The following is a 26,884-nucleotide window of genomic DNA, read 5'->3' as shown; positions in this document are numbered from 1 at the left end:
GCCTCTAATCCAGCCCTGTGCTCCAATAAATCAGGCTGGCAGGTGCCCCCAGGAGCGTGTGTGGGGCAGGAGGCGGCTGCTGGGGCAGCCTGTGGCACGTGTCAAATGTCTGACACTCCAACCTTCTGGGTTCTGTGCCCCAGGATCAATGCCATGAGGATTAAATAGGACTCCTCTATTCAAACAAAGAGAAGTTTTCCACAGTGACCTTTCCATGTTAATGCTCTTTAAAACCAGGGGTTGCATTTAGTGCTTTATTTTTAGGGACTGCAACCCTCCTCTTGCTATTGTTTGGAAACCTTGGCTCAGCTCCTGACTTGGCCATGCAACACAGGCTGAACACACTCCAAGTGTGGACACAGATACACTGCAGGAACAACAAGTGGTGTGCATAGCCAGGATATCAGGGAACATCCCTGAAACCAGAAGAGAGCGAAGGAGACTGATAGACCTGGGTGGAAACCCCTGAATGAGCAAGGGATCACCTCGTGGGTCCCAGGCTCTGCCTTCCAAACCATCTGCCCTGGTTCAGACAACCCCAAAGTAGTTTTATCTCAGTCAAGGGCATTTTGAGAGAAAGCAAATGCTGGCAGTGTGGCATTCCAAGGTTGGTCTTTTCAGTGCATCAAGTTGCTCACATGAGACAGAGCCAAAATCCCCTTAAGAAGTGAGAATGTCTTAACATTCTCTTTTACTTCCCTGCATGGCCAAAGCCTTACATTTCAGACCAGCAACTTCATAATCTTCTTCCTCCTCCTCTTCCTCCTCAGCATCAGGTTCATCAGAAGCTTCCTCACCTTCATCACCTTCATCTTCAGCAGAATCCTCTGCATAGTTCCTAGAGCAAGGCAGATCACAGCATGGTGGGGTGGGAAGGGCCCTGCAGAGCTGCTTCAGCCCCAGCCCCTGCTAAAGCAGCTTCCCCTGTCACAGGAACGTGTCCAGGTGGGGTTGGAAACCTCCTGAGGAGCCTCCACACCCTCCCTGGGCAGCCTGGGCCAGGGCTCCCCCCCCTCAGCACCAAAGGACTTTCTCCTCCCGTGCCAGTGGAACTTTCTGTGTTCCAGCTTATGACCATCACTCCTTGTCCTGGCACAGATGAACATGTTTGTTGTACTGGAGCCTGGGCATCAGACCCTGTGCCCTCTGTACTGTTTGCTCAGACAGACACTGGCTGATCCAACATACAAACCTACCACCCAGTCTCAGACTGGGGCACTCTGCTGCATTTCACACAGGATCAAGTTGTAGCTCAGCTAAAAGGGCACTTCCCAGGCTACTGTCTGAGCATCTGGGCTGAAAACCCCCAACAGCTGAACCTGGGTTTTTTCCTGCTGGTGCAGGCACCTTGGCCACCTGACAAGGGAGCTCAGAGTGTGATTGCTCCGCAGTTACTGCTCCTGCTCAGGACGTGCTGCTGCTTTGCCCAGGTCTGCAGGCCTGGCCTCAGGAGTTTCCAAAGGGGAGCTTTGTTGGTTCTGCTGGAATATTTCCCCTTTTTATCCTTCCACTTCCACACCACTTGCATGTGCACTACAGGGAACACACCTCATTTAGTATCACCCACAGCTCAGCTTGTATCTATCGGTGAGCACAGTGCTGGGCTTCTCACAGGGTGCTGATGGCAGCAGCCACACCTCACAGACACCCTGCCCAGAACCTCTTGCATGTGTCTGTTAAAGCATTCAAACCATCACAAAACCAGGAAACAACCCAGCATGCACAGGCAAAAGGGGACAAAGGCAAAGCTGCTGTGGGAGGCTCAGTTCCCTGGAGAAAGAGGATCTTGAGCAGCAAAAGGAATAAGCTCCCACAGAATGGGGAAGGGGGGGGTAAAAGAGCTCCCTGGATGACATTTCCCCTGCCTCAGCGAGGAAGACAAGAGCAGAAAGCAGATCACAAGACAGGTGTCAGCCCACCTGATGGCTCTCATCCAGGAGCCAAGCAGCTTGCAGGTGACTGCCACATCAAAGGAACTATGATCTCAGGCTCGAAGGGCTGCACTGAAGCCCTGTCATTTTCATTGTACAAGCCTGATGAACTCCTAAATGGTGCCCAGGGAGTAAGTAATACTCTTAAGGCCATCCACCAGCTGCACAGCACAAGGCAGCACACCCCCTTATTGTGCTGCTGCTCTGGAAGGGAGGATCTCCTGCCTGGCTGTGCTTCAGATGCCATTTAGTAGGCTCACCTTGCTGACAAGCAGGTAGATGCAGCAGTGTCACAGTCAGCAGAGGACACACAGCTTGCAATCCAAACCCAGCCAACTCAGCCCCTTGCTGCCAGGATTCCTCCTTAAACCATCTTCCTTCTGTAGTCCCCCAAGTCCTTGTTAAGGTTTATCAGGTCCAGAACCCCTGATTGTTAGCAGCACAGCAGGGGCTGAGCTGCAGCCTGCAGTAGTGGCTGCTCTAACGTGTCACGGGCAGCACGGAGCTGCAACGCTGCCAACCACACTCCCATGGCAAAGCAACCCAATGAGCTGCTGGGCCAGAGAAACAACAGCAGCCCTTACAGCATCTGATTCTGGTTGATGTTTTGTGCATGTTCCCACTGCCAAGTTATTTACTGAGACTCCTGAAGCTGCCACAGCTCAGCACAACGCAGCTGTGTGGAAGTTCCCGCTGGAGAAATCGCTATTCTATTGTTGCAGTGCCATGGAGTTAATGAGGCTGTTCCAGACCTGAGAGGGGCTGTGCTTTGGTCCATCTAGTGAAAGCACAGCCAGAAGTGAGCATCAGTGGGGAGGCAAGGAGGATCACTCACCTGCCCCGTGAGCTGCGCCTGGCAGTGGAAGGCTGGCACGCTGGGCACTGCCATTCCCCGTCGGGGATCTCGTAGAGAGCTGGTCTCAGGCAGAACAGGTGGAAGGCTTTGTTACACTCATCACAGAGGATCAGCTTGTCATCCTCACCTAGGAGAGTGGGACTGAGCTGTAACCACCGCCACAGCTCTGCTCAACCTGAGAAGCAGAAGCTGCTGCAGTGCTGGAGGTCAGGGCAAAGCAAGAGAAAGATGCAAAGGAGCCTCTGATGGCAGAGATCTCTCCTCAGCCCCAGCACTGCAGTGCAAGCCAGCAGCACTTCAAACCAATTCAAAGCCCCTGGCCCTGCAAAGATCTCATTTGAGGCAAAGGGAGAAACCTGCCCAATAGGTTCTACCCTAAATCTCAAGCCAAACACAGGGGAAGGGAAGCTTCCTGCACAGATGCCCAAGAGCCTTGGTAAGAAGCTGTAAACACAGCTATTCTTATCCTCGCCTCAACCTGGTCAACCTGCAGAGCATCTGCTTTCTACTTAGGGCAGCAAGCCTAGAAATCAGTATGCAGCAGAACTAGTCCCTCTCTGCTTCTCACTGATGCAGGGAAACAGGGGGGCAAGTCCTGAGCCAGCTATTTTGTTTACTGAAGAGTAAAAGACTGCCGAGAGCTTGCCAGCCTCTCTCTTTAATGTTCCTGTTCCTGAATGCTGTCAAACTATAACCTGCTAAGTCCCTGGTGAGCCCCCCATTACATGTGCCTAGAATCTCCTCTCAACAGAACACAGGCTGGTTTTTGCACTGGTTTGGAATATCCCTGAGGCCCCAGAGTGAAGGGGGATGTTGCACCACAATCCAGCCTTTATTTCTTTGAAGGGGTGGATGGCATAGCCCTTCTGGTAAACAAAACTGGTCCAGCATTCTCCCAGAGGCCTGTGTGCCCTCATTTTCCACTAGTGTTCCAGAGAGCACAAAGTGAGACTAAAAGCACGAGGCAGGATGTACGACCCAAGCTCTTTCCTCCAGGCTTCCATCCAAGAGGAGAGGTTAAGGCAGAACAAGTGCCAGCACTCCGTCCCTGGCCTGGCTTCCACTCCCTCCTTCCACCTGCAAGTCTCTAGAGCCCTTCACCCTACAGTGCATACACAGGAGGTGGCCCCTTGTCACCCCTGTGGTTACTTCCCCAGCTGTTACCAGCTGGTAAAAGGCTTCCAGCTCCTCAAGCTCCCAGTGGAGGCAGAGCAGTGGCATCCCACCTCGCTCCAAAGGGGAACGGCCTCCCCAGCCTCGCCTTGCTCCTTCCTTCTGTGAAAGATGGGACTGACTGGCAATGCTCAGAGACCCACAGAGCAACTCAGACACGATCCCAGAGAACGGGGCAGCGGCACCAACACTCCCCAGGGGATTTGCCCACGACTGGTGCCAGGTCCCTGCAGGCTGCCGGGCTCAGCAGCTCTGACACGTGCTGCAAGACCCGCCGTGGCTTTCGCAAGAACCGCTTACGGGGTCAGGCTCAGAGGGGCCCGTGCCACTGATGCTGCTGCCTGGAGATCCTGACCTCTAAACCTCAAAACAGAGCTGAAGAGGGAGGGAGGGAGCCCCAGGGGCCCGCTGGCAGCGCAGGGCAGGGCTGGTGGCAGCCTGGCAGTACCTTTCCTGCGGCACACTTTGCAGCGCGCGTTCTCCGCGGACATGTCCCACTTGATGCAGGCGTCCAGCATCCCCAGCAGCACGTGCATGCGGGAGAAGGTCTGAGCCTCACGGATTGCTGCCTTCCACTTCTCCATGGCAGAGGCAACCTGCAGACAGAGCTCACAGCTTACAAGGGAGCACACAGACACAGCCTCAAGATGTTTTCATAATCCCTTAGGCAGGGGCCCTTAATAACCAAAAGCCCAACCCTGTATTTCTTTCCTTCTGTGGAGCCCCAGCAGTCCTGTTTGTGGTTTCTCCATAACCAGCCTCCCTGGATCAGTTTGTTCATAACAGTAGAGCCCTTTTCCATTTCACAGCCAGGTTGAAACAGCCCATGTGAACACCAGCACATTCCCTGTGCTGGGAAAGGCTGCCCCAAAGCACCATCAGGCCAAGGAAATAAAAAGGCAGCAATGTGGGATGGAAGTGAGGAGACAGCTGGCAGCAGGGCTGGAGCCTGGGGCACTGGAGCAGCCTGTGCTGCCCTCCTGTGGGTACTGCACATCGGCAAGACCCACCACACAGCCCTCTGAGCCCCTCAGCTGGTGAAGGGGACCCCGACATCAGCTCCAATCTGATGTGACAGAGACTCCAAATGCCGAATTCCCCGGGACAAGACGACCTCAGCACACGTGGATGAGGTCGTGGATGTGAATCCCAGGGTGAAAGCATTCCAGCTGAGACTTGCAGCAGGGCAAGTGCTGGGGTGTGCACACACTGGGTGACACAGGAAACCTCCAACTGGGCTCTGGAGGTGCAGCAACAACGTTGAGGGAACCCAGAAAAGAAGTAATCCAGAGCCACTGCACCTTCAACTCCAGCCTTAATCCTGTGCTTTACAACAATGGGGTGATGGCCTAGACATGACAGGGACATAATGGGACTCTAGTTAATGCTCTTCTAGCCCAGGAGAATGAAAAACAAAGAGTGAAGTGTCAGATGGGAAAATCTGAGCCCTGCAGCTGACAGTTTGGGAGCCAAACAAAACCCAGGAGTTTCTGCAGAGTTGCACATTCTCCTCCCAGGGAACCTGAGGAAGCACAGCATACAGGAGATGCTTGGAAAAACACACCAACTGTTCTCAAGTGCCAACACCCTCGCTGCCATTGCTGGTGTGGAACCTGGAGCCATCCTGGAGACATCCAGAGACAAAGGGAAACCTGCCCAGCCCACTGTGGCAGATCACACAGTGCTGGGCTGTTTCTTTGCAGAACATTGTTGAGGTGCTTCACACACTGGGTAATTGATTTTCCAAGTAACTGTTCCCTGGGTTTTGCTGTTAACATACTGGGTAACTGCTGGGCCAAGATAAATCTGCAAAAGCTGTTGGCAAGTTCTGCTCAGACATTTTCTCCCCAAGCCTGTGGAATGTAACAGATTTTTCGCCTTCCCAAGCATCATGAGACTGTGACATTTTATACCATTACCAAGGGAGTTCAGACTGCCAACTAGGCAAAGCAGAGACCCAAAGAAGTTACTTAAATACCCTTCTGACTGGAGAGGAGCAATCTAGCAGGGAAAACAGCCCCCTCGCCACTCCCAGAATACTAAGGAAGTCTTCACCCACACTTCAACTCCCTGTTGGCAAAGGTGGATGAACCTCCAGCTAGGAAGGCTCTCATCTGGTATCCTGAGATGACAGAAATCACTCTGAACAGCTGAAATAGTAACTGCTTGGTTGTAAAGCAGCTCTCTGAGGTATTGTCTGCAGGTGAACACTGACTTCCCCCCCAACTCTGACATTTCCCTTTGCAAGCACCGCTCACAGCAAGCAGCAGTGCAACACCCACCCATGCTCTGCACTAAGCTCAGGCAGTTGGGCTGCAATGGCATGCTCCAAAGAGGTCACATATTCCCTGACCTGTTCTGACATAGCCTGGAGTGCTACTGCCACTGGAAATGGGAACATTTGCATAAACAAAGGCACAAGACTGCTGTTCAGCACCAGCCACAAGCCAGGTCTACATCTGCAATCTTGTGCCACTCAGCAGTGTGATCTCCAGCCACGTGGCTGAGCCAGCAGGAGCCCTCAGCACAGACAATTATGGCAGCAATCGGGGGCCTATTAAGCCATAAGTTGTTTCTCACGGGGAAAATGAGACATAATCATACCACAGGGCTGCAAACTCACTCATGGAGTCTGTAAGTACATTAAGTGTGTTCTTCCAGTAGGGCTATGCTGTATTTTACCTGCTCTGTGCTCTCAGTGCAGTTCTGGCTCTACAAGACTTCTCTTAACTCTTGGCCTCTGCAGGACATTCATCCATAAAAGCCTAACAGTCAGATATAATTATCTGATGAAAAACAATCCCCAATATCTGGGCTGTTCAAGGTCACCTAGAGCAGTTTTCCACTTTGGCAAGAAGACAGCTCATTCCAGATAAACTGTGGCAACCTCCCCCAAACAAAACCCAAACAAACCCAATAAAGGGAGTTGAGTATCACTTGTACCACCACAGATGTCTAGAAAGCTCTGAAGCAGATAAAGCAAGCACTGCACTGCACAAGTGCACCAGAGATGCTGGCACGACAAAAGCCAGTGCTCCAGAGGGGGACCTGCACCACCACACACTGAGTGGCAACACTGAAATCTATGCCCCCAGAGCCACGAGGCTGAGCTGTGTCAGGATGCAGCCACATGGGACAAACTGGGTCATACTAGGAAAAAAAAAGTCCAAGTAATTTATGATTGCAAGTCCAGTAACACTCAGCAATCCTTCAGCTCCAGCTGGAACCTCTGGGGTGTCTCTCTCCATGCTCACAATGACTTGTGTCTTCTTGCCTAATGCTGATATTTACCTGAGTAACTCCCTTGTAGTCACCAAAACCTCAACACATCTCCTTCCTGCATGGATCAAAATCACCACCAGTCCTGTCTGACAGATTCAGCTCCTGTTCTCTATAAATGCCCCATGACAGGCTTTTGTTCCAATACCCAGCTTGTGTGAGGAACCAAACAAAGGGAGCAAAGTACTTGCCTCAACCCATTTCCTGTTCACAGGAAGCCAGTGAACTCTAACTCCTCAGGATGATTTTCATTTTACCAATACCTTTACTCTTCAAAACAGCCAGGGCACACCTGGCCCCACAGATGACAACCCCAGTGCACTCCTACCCTGGAACAGGGAGAAGCTGCTCGGGACTTAGTACCTGATGGAAGTGTTGTCCCTGCTCAGTTACATCACAAGACTGAAACCAGAGCCCTGAGGTGAACAATACCTTAGCTTCTTCTGCCATTTTCTTGTCTTCATCTATCTCTTCAGCCTTGGCAATGTAGTCCTCTCCTTGATGTTTCCTTCTCTTTTGCTTGGGGGCCATGAAACCTTGCAGAAACTTCTTAACCACACCAGCTTGGAGTGCAATCACACACTCTCCAAAATCCTTCAAGCTCTCTAGTGAGTACACCTGTCAGGAAGAGCACATGATCACACAACAGTTGGATGCACCCAGGAACCCCAAACCTTTCCAAAGTGCCGTCTCAGTGAGACATCCTGACTTTGACACAGAAGCAAAAAGTCAGCTACAGAGAGTTCTGCTGATACTCCATAAAGAAGAGCAGCAGCAGAAGGATATGGGGCAGCTGAACAGATGTGCATGACACCCAGCTGCAACCTGAGGAGCCACCTATACCAAAGGGAGCTCAAAGCAGCAGCTGGGGAGTCTTGAAAGGACAGTTTAAAAAGGAGGATGTAGGAGAAAACCGATTTCCCTGATCCTCTGGTCTGAGGAGAACAAAAAGCCTCAAAACCTTCCACAGAACATCACATCTCACACTTGTCTTGCTCAGTACTACTTTTGTCTGGTCACTCACTCTTGCTTCATACTCTGGTGTCACATCAACATATCCCAGGCCTCCTTTCTGCAGCCGAGTCGCAACCTCAATGAGGTCGCTGCGGAGGTAGTTCAGCAGCTCCTGGTTGCCGTCACAGGATTTGAGGCCCAAGTTCTGTTTCCGAGCCAAATGGATGGAATGGGTGATGTCTTGATACCTGGAAAATCAAACCCAGCCTTTGAATACCTGCAGGCCACAGCCCTGGGAGCTGTGTGGGCACTGGGGCAACAAGGGTGTCCATCGAGATCTGTGCGCTCTGCCGGCGCAGAACGTTCTTTGGGAGAGGCAGCTCTGGCTCTGTCAGTGCCACAGCACTGCCTTTGTTCCCAGCTGCAAGGAGCAATTGAAAGACTCACAGAGCCTCCTCAGTGTTTAGAGCATTACTTATCAAGAACCTGCACAGTTACTGCCCAAAAAACCCCCAGCAATGTCTCATCCTCAGTATCCTCCCCTCTTCAGCACAGGCACAACCAAGGGCAAGCACAGAACGCTGCTCCAGGAGGAAGGTGTGCCAAGGACATGCTGTGCCTTTGAGAATGCACACAGGGGAAAGCAGAGCAGCCTCACCTCTTTTCCAAACGCTCCTTTAGCTCACTCTCTCTTACTCCTTGTGGGTGCAGGCAATTCAGCAGCTCATCCAAATCCTTCTGATTGTCACAGAGAAACCTGAAAGACATAACACGCCCCAGCATCAGCCAATGTATCACTGGAGACACAACTCCTGCTTCTAAAGGGTCCAGCAGTACCAGTGGGCAGGGATGGCAAGTAACCTATATCCCAAACCCATGGAGCAAGGTGAAATGCTTGCAGTAATGCTGGTGTAAGCATCCTGACTCAAACTGGCTTCGTTTCAAGGTCCCCAAATGTAGCAAATTCCAGGGTAAGAAAAATAACAGCAAAGCAAGCACAGAACTGATTGATGGGGTTCTTCCCATGGAGCTGATTAAAACACTGGCATTTGAATGTAGTCATCTACCCCAGGGATTAGATCCACTACACTGCAGCCAGTTTAAGTGATCTCAGTGTCATTTTAGACGCACCAGAGAAGATGCAGAGGCTCTGCAGCGTGCAGCGTGGCCATCTCATCAGCTCTTCTGCAGAGCCTTCAACTCCTGTCACTAACCCAAGAAGTCCCCAGATTAACCAAGGCTATGGCCCAGCTTACACCACACTTGCTGATGATGCAGGTTTGTGACTGTGAAGGCTATGCCCCCTGCAAGTGCAGAAGTTCTCCTTCCTAAGAGGCTCACCTGAACTTGAAAGCTCAAATGCAGGATGTAAAACCCACCAGCTCTAAACCCCTCTGCTCAGAAAGGTGTTCAGCACATGACAGGCAGCAGTTGGCTGAATCTAAAAGGGGGGAAAACTCTTGCAGAGCTCTCCACACAATCCATTCTCTCTGCAACTCCAGAGTACAGCCAAGTTTTCATGCTGGCTGCTAGATTTAAGCTAGCCTTAGGATTCTTCTGAGACTCTTTAACCCTTATTTTCCCACTCCACTACTTCAGGACAACCAGGAGCCCCCTCACCTGATGGGGTGAGGATTCAGTGTGAGCTTCAGAAATCATTCATAGGAAACAAAGCTAATTAATACAACTAAACTGTCTGCTAGAAGAGGATTGCTCCTTAGAAAAGGGAAGTGAGGGAACAGCAAAACCAACCCTCCATGGAAACAGCTGTAAAGGACCACTGTGGGATCCTTACCAGCCACACACAAGGCTCCAGATTAAGTTTTCTTCTTGGCCACAAGCTCACATGAGCCAAGCAACTAGAGGAAGATGCTGTTCTGTCTCTTCTTGGACTAACAGTATCTGCAATGTTTATTTTTCTGACTAAATATCAGAGTTCCAGGGTGCTCACCTTAGGGAACAGCCTCACCACTCGTACTCAGCCAGTAAATTGATCTAATCAGGCCCAGGGCTGTTTAAAAATGGAAGAACAAAAGTTTCTTGCCAGTCACTCGCTTCAGCATGCTCCAAACCCTGAGCAGCATCCTCCCCTGGCACACTGACATCACACCACTGTCCTCTGCACACCCTCCCTGTGAGAAACAGGACAGCAGCTCCAGTATCTTGCACCCACTAGAGCCCACAGGCACCCACAGGCACCTCCAAAGTCACAGTGATTAAAGGCTGGTCATGGGATCCAACAGGCATTCCCACACAAGCCTCGTGTCTTTTTCTTACAGATGCCACTTATAGTGACTAATTAGCACTCCCACATGCACTGGAAGGTCTCCAGAGAGGCCACTGCAAGGATGAGCATTTCTAAGCCTACTGGACTTCTGCTAAATAGAGAGAAACGTCTCTAGAGTATCTGGTATCAAAGTGCTTCCAAACCCTTGGGGCAAACCCTGGGATTGGTCCTACACTCTATTTCAGCCTGAAGAATCTGTCATCAATATGAGACTGGCCTAAGCCAAGCTTCAAATCAGTTGCCTTACAGACACCCAGCAGAGGGCTACTTTTCAGGCATATTGAAAAGGTTGCCTAGGCCATGATGGAACAGCACCAGTCACTGCTGCTGATGCATCATGGGATCCAATTGGAACTGAGGAGATCATGCCTGAGCTCTCAGCCTAAGAGGGGAATCCCCTGCACAGTTTTGTCTTACTATAAAGCTGGAAGGGCACTGGAAACAGTGTAAAGCACTTGGGCACAACCTTGTTCCCACCTTTGGAAAGGGAATAGGACAGGGGAGGGAGAATATCTGCAACAGGTACTTGAGTCTTCCCAGTTTGCCCTTAGAGTAAGAACCAGGGTTTGTGGGAGAGGGAACTGTTCTACAGCAGCTTGAACTCAAATATGCAAAACAGAAACATATCAGAGAGATAACTGGGTTGGTTGGAGCTTGCTGCTCTGGGCAGCCACAGCTCCTGGTTCTCAACAAAGCTCCATGCAACTCCACCTACCTGAAGGAACCACCTGCACCTCTAACTAGGGCTCAACCAGCACAAGGCTGGGAGCATGGACATTGTAAGGCAGGGCTGGCATTTCAAACAGGAGAGACAACAGGACTATGAGCTTGTGAGTCTTGGTTAGAGGGAGGGGAAGGTAATTAGTGCCCTTCACATAGCCTGATAGAGCTGAGAGTGATGGGAAAGATGCCTTTGGGACAGTCAAGACCAGATGGAGGTCTCCAAATTGATCTGAAAGGGGAAATCCTGACTGGGGTAAGGGCTTCCCCCACCCCTAAATAACAGCCTCGATTGTTTTCTTACATTTCTGGCAGCACAAGGCAGCAGCCTGTCCAGCAATCAAAACAGAAGGGACAAATGGCACAAGCATCAAGTCAAAAGGAGCTCTGGGTATTCACTCAGCCTGAACATTCCTACCTGCTCCCAGGCTACAGGGGACAGAGAAAGGTATAAAACCTGGACTGCAGACTGGGGAGTGAAGAAATCAAGAGGACAACATCTAGAGGAGCCCAGGATCAGTACCTGCTCTGGAGGGCTGGTGGAAACAGGGGAACTCCATCTGTAGAATATAGGCTTGAGAATGGAGTCTGTCAGCACCCACTCATGGTTAACTCAAATTGTCTGCTGAGGGGACCCGCCATACCATGCTGTATTCCTAATAGATGAAGAACAAGGGGAGTTACTCTGCAGAGATGCCACTGTTTCCATAAATTCAACTGCTTTCTGACCAGCAGGAGCAAGAAATCTCCTGCATACTCACACACTGCAAAGGCTGTGATTACCTCGTGGTTCCTGCAGGGATGACCAGTGTGCACACAGCTCACGAGGCACTGTGGTATGGACAAAGGACTTGTTTCAGGGACCATGTGCCCAGAAGCTTTAAACAGGGAGATTTTTTAATGCATTTATGATTCTGAATGAGAACAATGATTAAATCTCTGTACTTTCAGGACAGAACATTGGGCCCTTTTCTTTTTGGGGACAAAGTACCAAAAGCAGAAACCACTTCCATGAGATACTGTCTCTGTAGCTCTTGGCAGAAGCATGGAAACTATTTCTCCCTTCACCTATGTCCTACCAGCTCCCATCCCCAAGGAGAAGAGGGGCAGGACACTGAAATGGACACCAAATTAACTCCATGGATGGTTGGATTTCAGAGTCTCATCACTCTAGAGTACAAAAGGTTCAAGCTAAAGATGCTCCATGTGCACTGGGAGGCTACTCTCAACCTGATGTTATCTGTACTAACAGGAAGAGAGACAGATGAGAGGAGTTAAAGCAGAACACAAAGAAATGAAGCTTCCTATGCATCACATGCTAATACTGTGAGTTACAGCTGAACAAGTCCTTGTACCCAAACAACAGTGGGTGTGGACATCCAAGGGCTTCAGTGTGGTGTCAGAGCTTCTCAGGGTGTGCAAGGACAATGTCCAAAAGCACCCAAGGGGGACCTGTGTCCACAGGAGTCCTTGAGACTGGAGAGATCAATGGCAATGGCCACAGAGGAAAATACAGTAGTGGGAATATGGGTTTCCTCTGAGGGAAGTTCTAGTTACTGGCTATCCCCTGAAATAACAGCTCTCAGGTTGTCACTTGGCTTCTTGTGGAAGCTCACCTGTAAATGGTGACAGCTAGGGACTGGCAGGGACTTAGCAAACAGGCTCTTTGCAGCTCTAGAGCTTTAAAGTCCTTGAGCTGAGGAAGCTTACTGCTTATCTGGAGGAGTGGCTTTCTGTGGCCCTGTCAGTCAGGTTAAAGCCAGCACTCATCTGTGCTGTCTGCAGAAGTTAAGCATGGTTATGCTTTCTCTTCTCTCTGAAGCACTGCCATTGTGCCCCCTGCTCACTGTAAGGGCACGAGGGCCATTTGTCCAGCTGGTGCTCTGAACAGGTACAGAGGTGCAGATCCACAGCAGCTGCCAGCAGTGTTTTCATACACCAGCTGCATGACCTGGAGTGCTTTCCTTTCCACTTCAAAGCCACCATTTGCTAGTTTAATTTCCTGATCTCTTTTTTTCCCCTGTATCAAAAGAGAATCCTTTCTGGAGAGTTCCCCATTCTCCTCCAGCATCACCCCCCTCTGCCTGACACACAAATCAAGAGTACTGCTGCAATTTCTTTCATGTTTCTCAGGCAGCTCCTCACTGAGGGGAGGTTTCCCTCTTATCCTAAGGCAGGCTCTGTAACAACAGACCTTGTTCTCCAAGGAAAAAACCACAAAACTTGTTTTGCCCTTAGCCTGTACTTGTGTTTCTCATCCTTAGTTGCTTCATTTAGACTCAAGCCCAGGTTTTAAGTAAACCTTCTTACTTGTAACAGCCTCCTTACCTGATGTGAACCACACTGAGAGTGTTTGTTATTGTTGCTCTCCTGTTCCCAAGTTCCCTCAACCCTTTTTTCAAAGGTAAGAGGCAGCACTTGGCTTTGACCATCTCGTATGAAAACTTTAAGCCAGTCTCTCTGAAAGCATTTCAGGCTTTTGGCTGACACAAAGCCCAAGCTTCTTAACTCTTTTTGTTGCTCTCTTTGTAAAAGAGGAGAAGACTGCCTATGCCAGTCACTTCACACAAAACAGCTCTTAGAATACCATTCAGTCCTCAGAGTGTACAGGACCTGGTTCAAAGAGCTGCTTCTCCTGAGCTGGATGTCTAGTTACCCTACAAAACACTCCTTCCTCTGCAATCACTCTGATCTCTCTCAGCATGTTGACAACCTGATTGAGCAATTCAGTGCTGTAACAGCAAATCCTCTGCCTTTTGAAGTTGAGCCTGGAGTTATACATTGTAGGGATTCTGTGTTAACTCATCATCCAACTTGGCTGTGCATTGCCATCAGTTTATAGCAGTATGCCCTGGCAATTTAAGCTACTGTACTTCTTACACAATTTGTGCTTCTACTGGAACACATCTTGCCTTCTCTGCTAAGTGAAGAACAAGTAGTAGAAGAGGCAGTTAGAGAGGACTTCTCTGTGGATCATATTGTCCCCTACAAGCTCTTGTTCTACACCATCCCCTAGGAAAGCCCAACTGCTTGAGTTTTGGCCACGTGACAAGATGTGCAAAAGACCAGATTGAGAAAGAGGTGAAGATTTGTCCTGGCGATGTCTGACAGTGAAGGCACACAGAGGAAACTGGTCCTAGCACCTGCTATCAATGAAAGGGAAGGTGCAGAGCAACACAAAGGGTCAGCACTCAGTGCTGGTTTTACAGGAATCACAACATCCACAAGTTTCAGTCTCTGACAGCTCCTGGTGAGGGAGAAGGAACACCCTGAGTACAAGTATTTCTGACCTGGAGCAGGGGAACTATGCTCTGGAGCTAAGCTCACAAGTGGCAGTACTCATCAAAGACCAAGTAACCCCACTTTTGTGTGTCAGCAGTGGAAAACTCTGAGGAAAAGCCACTGCTAATAGGGGAGCTGCAGGAGCAAGTACTTTTTAGATAACCCTGAGGAGTAACTGTCACAAAAATGCATCGTCCTTCACAGCCAGTTTAGTGGGTAAAGCTGCAGAGCCAGTATTTTCTGGCAGGGGGACGCTGCTGATTAATCCTTCCCACACAGGGCAACAGTCAACAGAGGAGAGGTTCCTTAAAGATAAAAGACATTGGTAGGGCCAATTACTGGAGCAAGTCACAACTGAACATGCTTAAAGGTACAGCATTCAGGTTTGAATCACTTAGAAGACAGGTTGGTGGCTACTGCTTGGCACTGGGAAGCACTGAAGGGATTAAGAGGCTGCCAACACGGCACAGGATGACTTTCCCAAGCTGTAATTATGAGCAGCAACAGAAGTCAATTCCATGATATGGTGCTACAGGAGAACAAAGGGACAGCAGCACAGCCTGCTGTGAAGCTCAGGAAGAAGGCACTGACAAGGAGCTGGGGAATGGTCTGTGAGTCTCACACAGCACAGGAACACACAGGATATAGGCCTGGCTCCACAGATCTCAGGCAAGGCTTTTAATTTTAACATCCTCAAGGACCCCATGTGGCCAAAGTTTAGCTTTGCTGAGATGAACCATGAAAGAAAAGCTGGACACTTGGCTACTTCCACTGGCTCCTTGACTCTCTGCCCTATTAGCAATTCACTACTGCTAATAATACCCCAAGAGGCGTGGAGAGCTGCTCAACTCATCTGCATGTACTGAGAGAGTAAGAGGTGTAAATAGGGTCTATTGAAAGAAACCTGTCTAGTTTCCTTGACCTCTAATGCTCTGAGCAAGTGAGAGCTGTAAAAGGCTGGTGTTACCATAAGTTCTGTCCCTGCTTGGGTGCAGTGGTCTCTGCAGGAAGGTCTGCAGCGTGCACAGAGCGGTGGAGTTTGCTGCCCCTGCCCTCGGCAGCTGCGCTCTTCCGCTTGTCTGCAAAAGAAAAGCACAAAAGCTCAGGTCCATCCTCATTCCTCTTCCTCCTCAGCAAGCAAAACCTAACCTAACCTCCAGTTAAGTGCTTACATCCAGCATTGAAGCCAGCAGTACATTTGTCAGGGAAAACTAACCCTGCATTAGATATAAACCCAATGCATTTGTGTTTCTGAGTCTGCCACAACAGTGAGATCAACTCCCATCTCTGCTGCTACAATCCTGCCCACTAGCCAGGTAAATGCACAGGCAGCAGGTGAGAAATTAATGCAGCTGGAAGCAAGCTGGTGTACAGGAAAGTGGCTGGTCAATAGCTGAAAAAGCTGACATAAGAAAATAGACTCCTCAAGGGCCACTGAATGCTCCAGCTCAGCAAGTCACCAGGACACGGATGGCTGGAAAGTTACATGAGATGAAGTATCTCATTGTAGGTTTGCCTTGTTCCATTCTTCTGTAGATGTCTACTCTGCTCACTAAGACAAAAACCCACCAGGTGAGGGCTCTCTGATTTTAGTCAATGAAGCATTTCACTTGCAGTGTTGCCATAGACAGACCCAACACCAGCCTGTGGCATTTCAAAGGTGAGAAACAACCAGGACTGAAATTGCAACTGGTGGCAGGTTCTTGCATGAACCATTTCCATACAGAAGTGTTACATTTCTCCTCCCCTCAGAATGATTTTTGTGCCTGCCCAAGTTCTGCCTGAAGGCTCTGCCACCCAGGCTCCAAGTCAGCCAGGCAAAATTCCAGAGGAAGCACTAGAAGTTCAGCTGGTCCTTGCCCCCCACCTGCAGGTTCAGTGCCAGGTGACCAGCAGGCTGAGAGGACATGTACAGGAGGGCTGTTGACCAAATAGCTTTAATGAGCAGGGCTCTAGGTGTCTAGAGCACTGTCCTGCTTGACATTATTTCCCAGGTTAATCTGAGTCTTGTCACAGCAGTCTGATGGGTGTCCTCACTCTGCAGTACAGAACTAACTGCTTGTCCAAGAAATCTGCCACAATGCACCTCAGCAGCTTCATCCCCATGAAACCACTGAGAATACAGTTCTCTCCCACTCACAAATCCCTTCTAACAGTCAGACAGCAACAAGGGAAAGACCAACAAAGCAGCAGGCTGGTCATACCTCCTGGGCTGTGCTCTTTTTTCAAATCTTCTTTTTTCTGGTGGGGAAGGATGAATCTGTAGTCTATACTGTCATGCACCCAGCCTTTCTCAATGAATAAGCCAGGAACCTCATCTGAAAACAGCCAATACCTGTGGGAAACATACAGTGTCGACAGCAGTTAGAGGGGAGAAGCATTGGTGTGCTGGACTCAGATGGAATGCAGCATTCCTGTGCAACGAGAGTGGGGAAAAAAAGGTTGTAATTAGGTTCTTGAGCACTGATGGAAACACTTGAGGCTTCCTCCATTGCCTGGTGGATCCTGACCTCCCTAGGAAGGGCTCAGAAGCTGCCCATGCGAATCAGCAAAGGCCGGTGCACTCCATGGAAATGGAGAACTAGGCTCTGCTCTCCCTCACTTCAACACACAGCAACTCCTCTCAACCCCCTCCATCTGTCAGTCACTTCTTGGGGGCTGCTCCCTGATAAAGCACCTGTGGGAAGGGATTACTGGCAGCTCAGCACCATGTCCTCTCCTACCTGTTGTGGTTGCGGTCGGTGCCCACCGGGGTCCTGCGCATCACCAGCTTTGCCTTGGCAATGCCGTCCTGGAAACTCTTCTCAGCTGCAGCCTTATGCTTCCGGATTCTTTCTTCCTCTGCTTCTTTCTCCATCCTCACTGGTGGAATTAGCACAGAGAATGATCAGCTTTCATTTGTTGCATGCAGACATCAGTTGATTGTTTGATTCTAGCACCCCATGGCTCTGGCTCATCCTCTGTCAGCACAGCCACCCACCCTTCACCTCACTGTCCACCCCAAGAGCTATTAACAAGTCAAGACATCAGGATGAACAAAGCTGAGGAAATCAAAGCCTGGATAAAAACTGTTTGGAGAAATTAGTGTTCATTGTTATGTCTCACTCCAGATCAGTAATCCAGTGCTTTGTTAAGCAATCCTATAAAACAGGCTCAAAGATCTTCAGTTTATGATGAGGGTTTCTGCTCTGGCCAGCTGAAGTGTTGAGAGCAGGCCAGGTGGGACACTGCAGAGGTCCATGTGCCTGATGGACACCTCCAATTCCACAGCTACAGCCATGGGAGATGCTGGGGAATGCTTTAAACTACCAAAAAAACAGATCTGGCATGACAGAGGCCCCTTCCAGGCACAACTGTCTCACAGCAGTCACATCCAACACCTCGTGCTTCCCCATACATGCTGTGACGTGGAGGAGCACGAAAATAGAAACCTCAGGCCTCCCACTCACGACAGGATTGCAACTTCAGTAGCTCCCAATATCCATTGACAAAACACAAAAGGAAAGAAAAGTATGGGGTGGCCTAAATCCTGGCCTCACAGGCTCCTTGGCAAGAGTCTTGCAGAACAAGACATGTCACTTCACATGTCTGGGTGAGGAGTAAGGCAGCTTCTGCCAAGAGACAAAGAGATTGATGCTTCTCATGATGGTTCAAGAGTCTCCCTGCACTTCTGCCAGTCTCTGAAGAATGAGACTATATGGAAGGGGTGAGGTGGAGTGGGGCAAGTAAAAGCATATCCAGGTAAGCTGGCTGCTGTCCCTGGGAGAAAGCCAACTTCCTGCTAGGACCTTTCCCAGGGCTACTACCTCCTCTCTCTTGCAGCTGTTTTCTGTAGCAAGACAGGTTTGGGAACAGTTGATTAGTAAATATCTGGTAAGTCTCTGAAGTCCTGCCACAGTAATCAGCCCTGCCTGATTAGAGATACCCTTGCACTTGTTATACCAACTCAGTGTATCAGCTTTTATATACTAATATCCCCAACAATGTACCAACTTACAGTAACTGCAGCATGGCAAAGTCATCCTGTTGCTCCTTATCTGCCAGCCACAAGCAGCTGCACATCCCACGTGTGTCCAAGTGTCAGCTCCTCCCCAAACCTTATGATCTCTCACTATGTCCAAACACTGACATCACAGCAAGTACCAACAGTCACTCTCACAATACCAAATGCTTTGTCTTTGCCTAAATCTGAGTCTCTCAAACCACATCAGGAGACCCACACCACACCAAGGACCATTCTGAGCTTTCATTAGGAGACAACGGTGACGACTCCCCCAGGATTCCTCTTCTTGACACCTTCAAGACCTGCTGCCTCACCTGATGCTAGCACAGAGCATGCTTCCCTCCTCACAGCCTCCCCTCAACAGCCAAGCCTCCAACCAAAACAAGCCATACTGGCAGCAAACTCTGTCATGCTTACAACATGGGATGCTGTGGGCACATCTCAGACAGGTATGTTTTGTCTCCAACTGTAAAACACCTGTTGCAGCAGGTGCCAAGTGTCAGAGTAAGGAAGAGGCAAGGAAACAAAACTGAAGCTTCAAACAAAATGAGAACAGACACCAAACTAAAGGGTTCCTCCCCACAACGTTTTCATTTGTGATGGCAAGCTAGACCCAGTAGGTACTTTCCTCTCTAGCAGGCTCTGTTAGCTGTATGAGCTTCCAGCTCTCCCTTCTCCAACAGGCTGTACAGCAGCTATTGCTCAATGGAGTGAGGAGGCAAAGAACAATTAGCAAGTGCTGCAGCACCATGGAAAGGGAAGTGACGTGATTGTACAGATATTAATCATGTTACCTCAGCAGGAAATTCTGCTTTAACTTCAAAAGGAGTCAAGAAGGGCCAAACCCCCCAACATTTACACTTTCTTACACTGGGCTGTTATTTTGAGCTGAGACCAGCCTGGTAGCACTCTGGTGTTTTTTGTTCTCCAAACAGATCTTCTGTTCTCCAGCCTTCCTGTGGCTGACAGAACTAGGAAAGAACTGAACAAAAGACATCTACAGATAAAAAAGTGCCTCAAAGCAGTAATTACTCCTTAACTTCCCAGATATCAGTCTGGCACAGGGACCACAGCAGCTGAGTTACACCTCTCCAGTAAGCAAGTCCCTTAAACCCAGGCAATGCTTTTGTAAACAGTTAATTTTGCTATTAACTTGTTCCCCTTTACCACAAACTCTCTACTCTCCTGGCATTTTTCTTACCTCTCATTTGTATTTCTTGTTGCTCCCTCTCTTTCTTGGCCTGGATGGCCAGCAGGCGCCTGCTCTTCACGGCGCTGATCATGTCGTCGGCTTCTATCTCCACCCGGTGCTCTATTTTCATCATCTCTTTTTTCTTTTCATTTCTCCCCATCATGTTCTCCTCTTTCCCATTCTCCTTGTTCTTGGCCACCATTTCTTTTCGCTTCTGTTTCTCAGCTCTCTTCTTGTCGTTCTCCTCCTTCAGGACAGCCAGCCGCTCCTTCCACAGCTCGGCCGACGCCTGCTGCTTGGCCTCCACGTGGTCCTGCACCGAGTAAGTCATCAGAATCCTGTGGCACAGAGCCCCGAGTATCCTCAGCTTCTCCTCAGGAGTCAACTCGAAGAACTCTGATGTCTCCAGTTTCTCCAAAAACTCATCCTGAACTTCATTGTCCTCAAAAGCTGCCGAGTCCTTGCTTTCGTCTACGTTGTCCGACACCTCGCTCTCCTCTTGCACGTCGGACTTGCGGAGGCAGAGCCGAACCAACTCAGAAGCAGAATGCAGAGTGAGGGGTATTTCAGACAGCTTCATTCCCAGCTCAGCATAATCTTCAGCAATTTCATCCTGCAGCAGGGTCTGCAGCAGAATGACCAGCACTCGGTTCAAATACAGGAACCCTCCCTTCTCTGCACAAAGCGCTTCCATCAGGGAAACCGCCGTGATGGGATACTGAGCGTCTGGCATCAACAGCCCCGAGTAACAGCTCAGGAACTCCACCACCATGGCCACGTCCCCAAAGAGTGTGTTGGGGAGCCCTTCTGGAGTATCAACCAGTTTAAAAGCAGGCAAGGTCTTCCCTTTGAGGTCCTGGTCCTCAAATCTTTTCTGTTTCTCCAGCTTTTCCTTCATCTCCTTCTCCTTCCGCTCCTTCGCTCTCTCCTTCAGTTTCTCTTTCAGCTTCTCCCTTTTCTTTTTCATGTACTCCTTTCTCTGCTCCTCTGTCATGGTGGCCCATCTCTTCCTGTGCTCCAGCAGCTCGTAGCGTTTCTGGACCAGGCCGCGCAGGTCCTCGGGCAGGCGGGCGCGATCCTCGCTGGACAGCAGCCTGGCCGTCTTGGAGATGATGCAGGACAGGGCGCTCTTCTTGTCTTCCCGGTCTTTGTTCTCTTTGTAATAGGCAATGAGATGGAGTGCTGCAGGAGGCAGGTGTTTCTGGGGTTTGCTGGAAGACCTAGGCGTGCCTCCAGAAGTCCTGGGAGCCCTGGACACCTTAGTGGTGCCTTTAGCCATGTCCAGCAGTGTCATTTGTTTCATTTTCATTTTTGGGGTCTTCAAGCCTTTCCTGGGAGACTTAGATTTCCCTGATGACTTCTGCCCATTCAGAACCCTTTTGCCTCTTTGCTTTTTGTCCAGGGATTTGTTGCTGCCCTTCCCCAGTCGGCTCCTCTTTGGAATGTGGAAGTTAGAACCAAGTTTAGCAGGCGACACGATTTTCATCACCTCTTCCAGCTCCTCTTTAGGACATTTTGAATTCTTAGAGTTTTTCACCTTCAGGGGAGAGCCAATAATAGATTTCTCCAAATGCACGTGGCACCACAGAGTAGGGCTCAGTGGCTGGCTCAGGGATGCTCCATCAGCTTTGGATTTCTTGGAAGGCTTTCTGTCAGGTGACCGAGAGCTCTTCCTCTTGGTTGAGGGATTGAGAGTCATATACTAAAATCAGAGAAAGAATGATCTTATGTAAAGCTAAACAAAGCTTATCCAGATCCTCTTCTGCCAACTACTTTTGCCTGTGTTTGCTTTTTAGTCTATTTTCCCAGTTGAAGAAGTAGTAATCCAGATGTTAGGGGTAAAAGGCTTCTGCAACAGCACTCACTCAGTTAACAGCGTTACAAAGGGCCAGGAAAACACTATTCTGGCTACTTCAAGTATTCAGTACAAAATGTGTGGGATCTACCACCACTCAATCCAGCACCAGGCAAGAACCAAGCATCAGGAAGGTAAACACATCCAGCCCTTGCAGTGTAACCATGCAAAAGGCCCAGTAACTGACACTACCAGGTAAGGATTACAGCTCTTCCATTTGTTTTAAGCCAGGAACTCAGGTCTTTACTTGCAGACAAGGAATATAAACTATTGGAAAAAAAGAATCAAGACAAGGCAGTTACACTTGAAATTTGCCAGACAGACCACTGGTTCAGACATTCAAGCATGTCACCTCTCAAAGGATCAATCTGCAAAAGCAGTGAGCCTTCCTGCCCTGCATCTCTCTACCTCGACATAAGCTTGGAAGCACCAAAACCCAACAGGCACAGTGACTGGAGTGTTTAAGGGTGAGGAATAGATGTGAAAGCAAAGGAGGTACTTTCAGGAATTCTTACCTTATGTGGGTCAAGCAAGAAGTCACTGAATTTACTGGGGAGAGAGTATTTCTTCACTAGCTCATCCTCCACCACCCACGGGGCGTTCTCGCACGTGCCAGCCCGCAGCGCGTTGTGCCGGATGAAGTACCTCAGGATCTCCTTGTTGGGAGGACGCTCTGTGCGGACCAAGCTGTCTGCTGGTACATTGCTGATGATCTTGGAGATAACAGACAGGCAGGCTGTTAACATTTAACTTCTAACCACGCTATAAATGCACATACATATGGCTGAAAGGAGCGAGGGCCATTGTACTGCTTCATGTCCACAAACCCTTTGCTCTTTCCAAGCTCACTCGCAAAGACTCAAAACAAACAGAAGTTGCAGAGCTGAGATGCACAGCAGAGATTGGCAGGAGATTCACTTAGCCAAAACAAGTAAACACCACGAGTTTATGTTGCAGATTTCTTGCCAAAGCCCACTGCTTTATCTCTGACCCTCGGCTGAGCTGCTGAAACGCAGTGACCTACGGTTCTGAGAAGCTCAGTCAGAACAAGAGCAGCAGCTGCTGCTCCTGATTTGACTAGTTCACCTCTGACCAACTTTCATTAACTGCCTGACCAGAGATCAGCCAGTTAGCAGCAACCACTCTGAAGCTACTGTGACTCAGAGTGTGGTATCAGGGAACCCTCAGGTGTCTTCACAAAAACCCCACCCGGTTCTCTACAGAAGCAGCCAAGTCTGTCAGTGCCACAGCCACTCCAGCCACGCTGCCTCCAACAGCACAGCTCCACCTGGAGGTACTGCACTGTGCTGTACAGACACACCGACAGGGATTTACTCAAGCTTCCATATTCATGTTAGAACAGGAAGGATTCAGGAGGAGAACTCACCTTGTCTTCATTTTTCAGCTTGACGTCGTATTTGTGCGGCAGGAATTTAGGTGGAACCCATTTCCTTTCCTCCTTCTTCAAAGAAGTGGGAAGCTTTCGAGGAGACCTACGTGCTCGATCGCCTGCAGGCACAGACAGACACTGAGTGTCTTAGTACTGAGAGTAAAAGCATTGAAGAATCCAGAGCACTGCTGGACTGAGCATCCCACCTACTGCTACCTATAGTGTTCAACCAGGACACCAGGGAACGATCCCAAATCAGTTTCAGACATAGCCTGAAGTTGCAGGCTGGCATGGAGCTCTGCAGCAGGAGGCACTACCTGTCTTCGAGGAACATAAAGGACCATGTGCAGCCAGTAAGCTGGAGCTGCCTGTGCCAAGGGAGAAAACACCTGTACAATTTGTGAAGAGGAGCCAGGTTTGATAAGCCACACAGGGAGCTCCTGCTGAGAGCCCTGGCTGCCTCTGCCATGCCATACTTGAAATAATCCCCCTGACACTAACTTAGCTTTTGACACCATTTCACTCTGGTGGCCATTCATTGTTTTACATTATGAGCCCCATGGAGATGGGCTTGTTGAAAGTCTCTGGCTAAACTTACAACCAGACCTCTTATTCTCAAGAGGGATGTAGCTGAAAGAGTACAAAGGCATCACCTCTCCTTGGCAGCTGGTTTTGAGGCTACTACTTCTATATTCAGGTTAGTCACTTCAGACAAAATCCAAGTGATCCCCAAATCACTTTTATGTTTGTGGCTACAACTCAAAGAAAACAGAAAGGCAAGCATGACAGATGAGAGTAATCACTGTGTACACACAGAACACTAGCAGATGCTAGACCAAAGTCAAACTTTAAACCATATCCATCTCTAAACTGTCCCACTGTAAGCCCTTTACCATTTGAGCTTCAGCAGCATTACAGCTTACATGGTATAAACCCAAGTTCTGCCCATCCACACCCCCTCCCAGGATCAGTCACCTTGGTTAGGGAACAGATGCTCCAGGCTCACTGCACTGGATACAGAAATGTGCAGTCCCTTCCCAATTTAGTGCTACACTTCAGATCATGTCATGTGGAATTCTCTGCTCCAAGCAGCTCTCATTATACAAGCTGGTCTTTATTTTGAAGCCCTCCAGATTTCAGGATGTGTGCAAGAAGACCAATCCTCTCATCACAAGGCAGGCTGAGACCTAACTTTGGTCTGCTTTGGTTCCACACTTGCAGCAAAGCCCGTGGTGAGTTCATGCATAGAACCACATTTTTCTGCTCAACAGCACAACAGAAGTTACACACCAGGCATTTCAACCTCTGTAAAACATGTGCTTTCAGAGATCTGCCTCAGTGTCTTTCAAGTTGCTGAATGTTACCTCTGCACACCAGGCATTAACAATGTGTTGCTCAGTCCTGGCTCTAACTCTGAAGGGCTCAGTCACAGGCCTGTTGCAGAGCCAGCAGTGGAAGAGATCCCCTCCTTTTGCAACTTACTTTCCTTTCTGAAGTTGTTTTACACAAAGCATAACTTCATTTGTTGTTGTATTGTGCTGGAATAAAACTTACATTCACTACTCTACTGGAAGCCCACAAAGCATCCACATGCTGTTGTCTCATCCTAGTCATCACTTTTTTTTTTGCAGTTTCCAAAGCAGCATTAATTCCCAGCACAGTTCAAGCTGCAGAACCTGCCTTCAGGAGTTCACCATCCAGTTTCAGGGGAAACTAGCCTTTCCTCTCACTCCTGCAGATATTCCAGAGTTCACTCCCTAAGGAACTAAAAACACAAAGCCACTTCAGACTGCACACAGGATGCAACAAAGCTGGTATTAACAAATCAAGCTGGATCCTGAAGCACAGCAGACTTCCAACCAGCAAGATCGAAGCTCTTTCTCTCTGCCTCTTTCTCCCTCCATCAAGAATGACACAAGCAGCAGCAAAAACACCAAGGTTAACTCTGCCCCCTCGTGTGTGCACAGAAGGATACAGCTCACGTCACACACTGAGAGGAAGAGCCTGTTACTGCTTCTAAAAGCTCCCCCTTGGGTAGTGACCTCAACCTGCAGCACCAGTTGTCAAGAATGGCAGTTATTAGAAAGAAAAAGTCAAATGAAGTGTGGATAGGTACCTCCAGGTACTGCACACAGCCTCCTGCAGCTGCAGCCCAGGGCCTGAACCCAATGCACACCAGCAAGTCTTTATTACTTCTGCAGTATGCTGTACCCATGGAACAAATGCTATGTAACCCTTTTCATGGCCTCTGGACTAGAGATGAAGGAATAAGTGGCTATGAACTTTATGATAATCCAGAATATAAAAGCATTAGCAACAAAATAAGCTTCTAATAAATGCATATGTAGAGGAAGAGTTAAGAAAGTGCTCAGTGCTTTACTGATTATGTTATAACTCTGCTAATGTGTCTGGTTTGAAAATGTAGAGGTTCATCTTTCACAGAAATGTCAGGACAGCCCTGGTTTTGAGGGGACTAAACATGGGCCAAATCATCACCTGAGTCAGACTGAAAGAGGCAGAGGAATCCCACACTCCTGCAGTAGTGCTTCAACCTCAGAGCAGGGCTGAACACAGCTGGTTAGAACAGTGCACACCCATCAACTACACACTCAGGCCTAAAAATGCTGCTCTAGCCTGGCCAGTAAGTATTTTTAAAGGAAAAGGTACTTCCCCTGCCTCTCACAAAGCAGTTCCAGAGAAGTACCACTCAAAAAAAACCCCATGGAAGCACTGCTACTGTTTCAAAGCACGAGTGTAAGGCCACATTGTTCCTGCAACACTAATTTTTCCCTTCCTGATTATACAGAGCACTGCAATGAAACCAGAACAGCTCCTAACTTTTCCCACTACCAATCAGAAACAGGTGACAATTATTAAGCTGGGGACTAGAGCTTGGTACAACTTGTTTTCCTGACTTTGTTATTAGCTTGGCTGGGCTGTTTCTGAGTTTCTTCTGCTCTGTATTCGAGGTTATCTTACACCTTCCCCAGATGTTGAAGTGGCTACTTCCAAATGTAAACAGTTTGTGACAGGTGTGTCCTTGCACAATGACACTGCCCAGACTAGAGCTATGCCGGAGGGCTGGGGGTCGGCATGTGTCTTTTAAAACACTTTTTGAACTCTCAGGACATCAACCTGGTTTTATTTTCCCCTCTTTCAACAGTGCCTTCTCAGTCAAGGAAAGCTTCGCCCATGCACTGTCTGGTTCTGCAGCAAAGAGGAAGTTATGAGAAAGGGGAACAAGGTTTCCAAGCATGCTTTACTTTGAACCCTCAAGGAAAAACCATTTCTGCATGAATTTTGTCTCAGGATTTGAAGATTGGAAAGAGAATAAATCAAAAGTTATAAAATAAAGTGTTTATTTAAATGTCAGCTGGGGAGATGGACTGGACTGCAGAACAACAGGCTGTAAAACCAGAGCTGAACATCACAGCAGAACTTTATGGTTCTGCAAAAACCTCTGCTGACTCCACCAACAATGACAACTTCAGGATTTTCATTCCTTACCACTGGTAAAACACCACACACACAACATCCACAGCCCAGGCCTGAGCCACACAGCAATGCCAGCGCTCACTTTCAGGTGCTACCTGGTGCATGCTGTCCTACTACTTACTCATACTGTCCCTCCTGTTGTCATCCTCCTTCAGGATAGCTTCCTTCTGATTGTCCTGGGCTGCCTGGCTGGAGTTCTCCTTGTCACTGGAGGGGGAATCACAGGCTCCATCAGATTTCTTTTCTGAGGCCTCTTCATCAGCTTTCTCCAGGGGATGTATTTTCACAACTTTCACAGGCAGCATTTTCTCCTTACCAACCTGCACGGAAACGTGGGCAAAAACGGAACCTGAGCAAGGCAGGTGACCAATGAGCTGAGACACCACGAGGAGGGGGCTTGTTTGGAGACAAGACCATGACATCACAAGTTTAACTTCTTTTAGTGCAAATATGTATTGTTATAGACA

The 26,884-nt window shown here is 49.0% G+C and overlaps 1 protein-coding gene across 1 annotated transcript in view; it reads right to left on the bottom strand.

Moving 5' to 3' along the window:
- BAZ1B (bromodomain adjacent to zinc finger domain 1B) overlaps window positions 1–26,884 on the bottom strand; it is a 39,064-nt gene that overhangs the window by 5,643 nt on the left and 6,537 nt on the right. The window contains exons 4-16 of the mRNA XM_062012109.1: window positions 26,539–26,737; window positions 22,920–23,041; window positions 22,048–22,245; window positions 19,687–21,379; window positions 17,206–17,344; window positions 16,687–16,817; window positions 15,450–15,561; window positions 8,852–8,950; window positions 8,264–8,441; window positions 7,672–7,857; window positions 4,409–4,556; window positions 2,767–2,914; window positions 720–838 (exon numbers count right to left, since the gene is read on the bottom strand). Coding sequence (XP_061868093.1) covers window positions 720–838; window positions 2,767–2,914; window positions 4,409–4,556; window positions 7,672–7,857; window positions 8,264–8,441; window positions 8,852–8,950; window positions 15,450–15,561; window positions 16,687–16,817; window positions 17,206–17,344; window positions 19,687–21,379; window positions 22,048–22,245; window positions 22,920–23,041; window positions 26,539–26,737 — 3,472 coding nt within the window. The remainder of the gene's footprint in view (window positions 1–719; window positions 839–2,766; window positions 2,915–4,408; window positions 4,557–7,671; window positions 7,858–8,263; window positions 8,442–8,851; window positions 8,951–15,449; window positions 15,562–16,686; window positions 16,818–17,205; window positions 17,345–19,686; window positions 21,380–22,047; window positions 22,246–22,919; window positions 23,042–26,538; window positions 26,738–26,884) is intronic.

This window comes from Colius striatus, chromosome 20, assembly GCF_028858725.1.
Source record: "Colius striatus isolate bColStr4 chromosome 20, bColStr4.1.hap1, whole genome shotgun sequence".
Classification (NCBI taxonomy): domain Eukaryota; kingdom Metazoa; phylum Chordata; class Aves; order Coliiformes; family Coliidae; genus Colius; species Colius striatus.
This window is presented reverse-complemented; position numbering and strand designations above follow the sequence as displayed.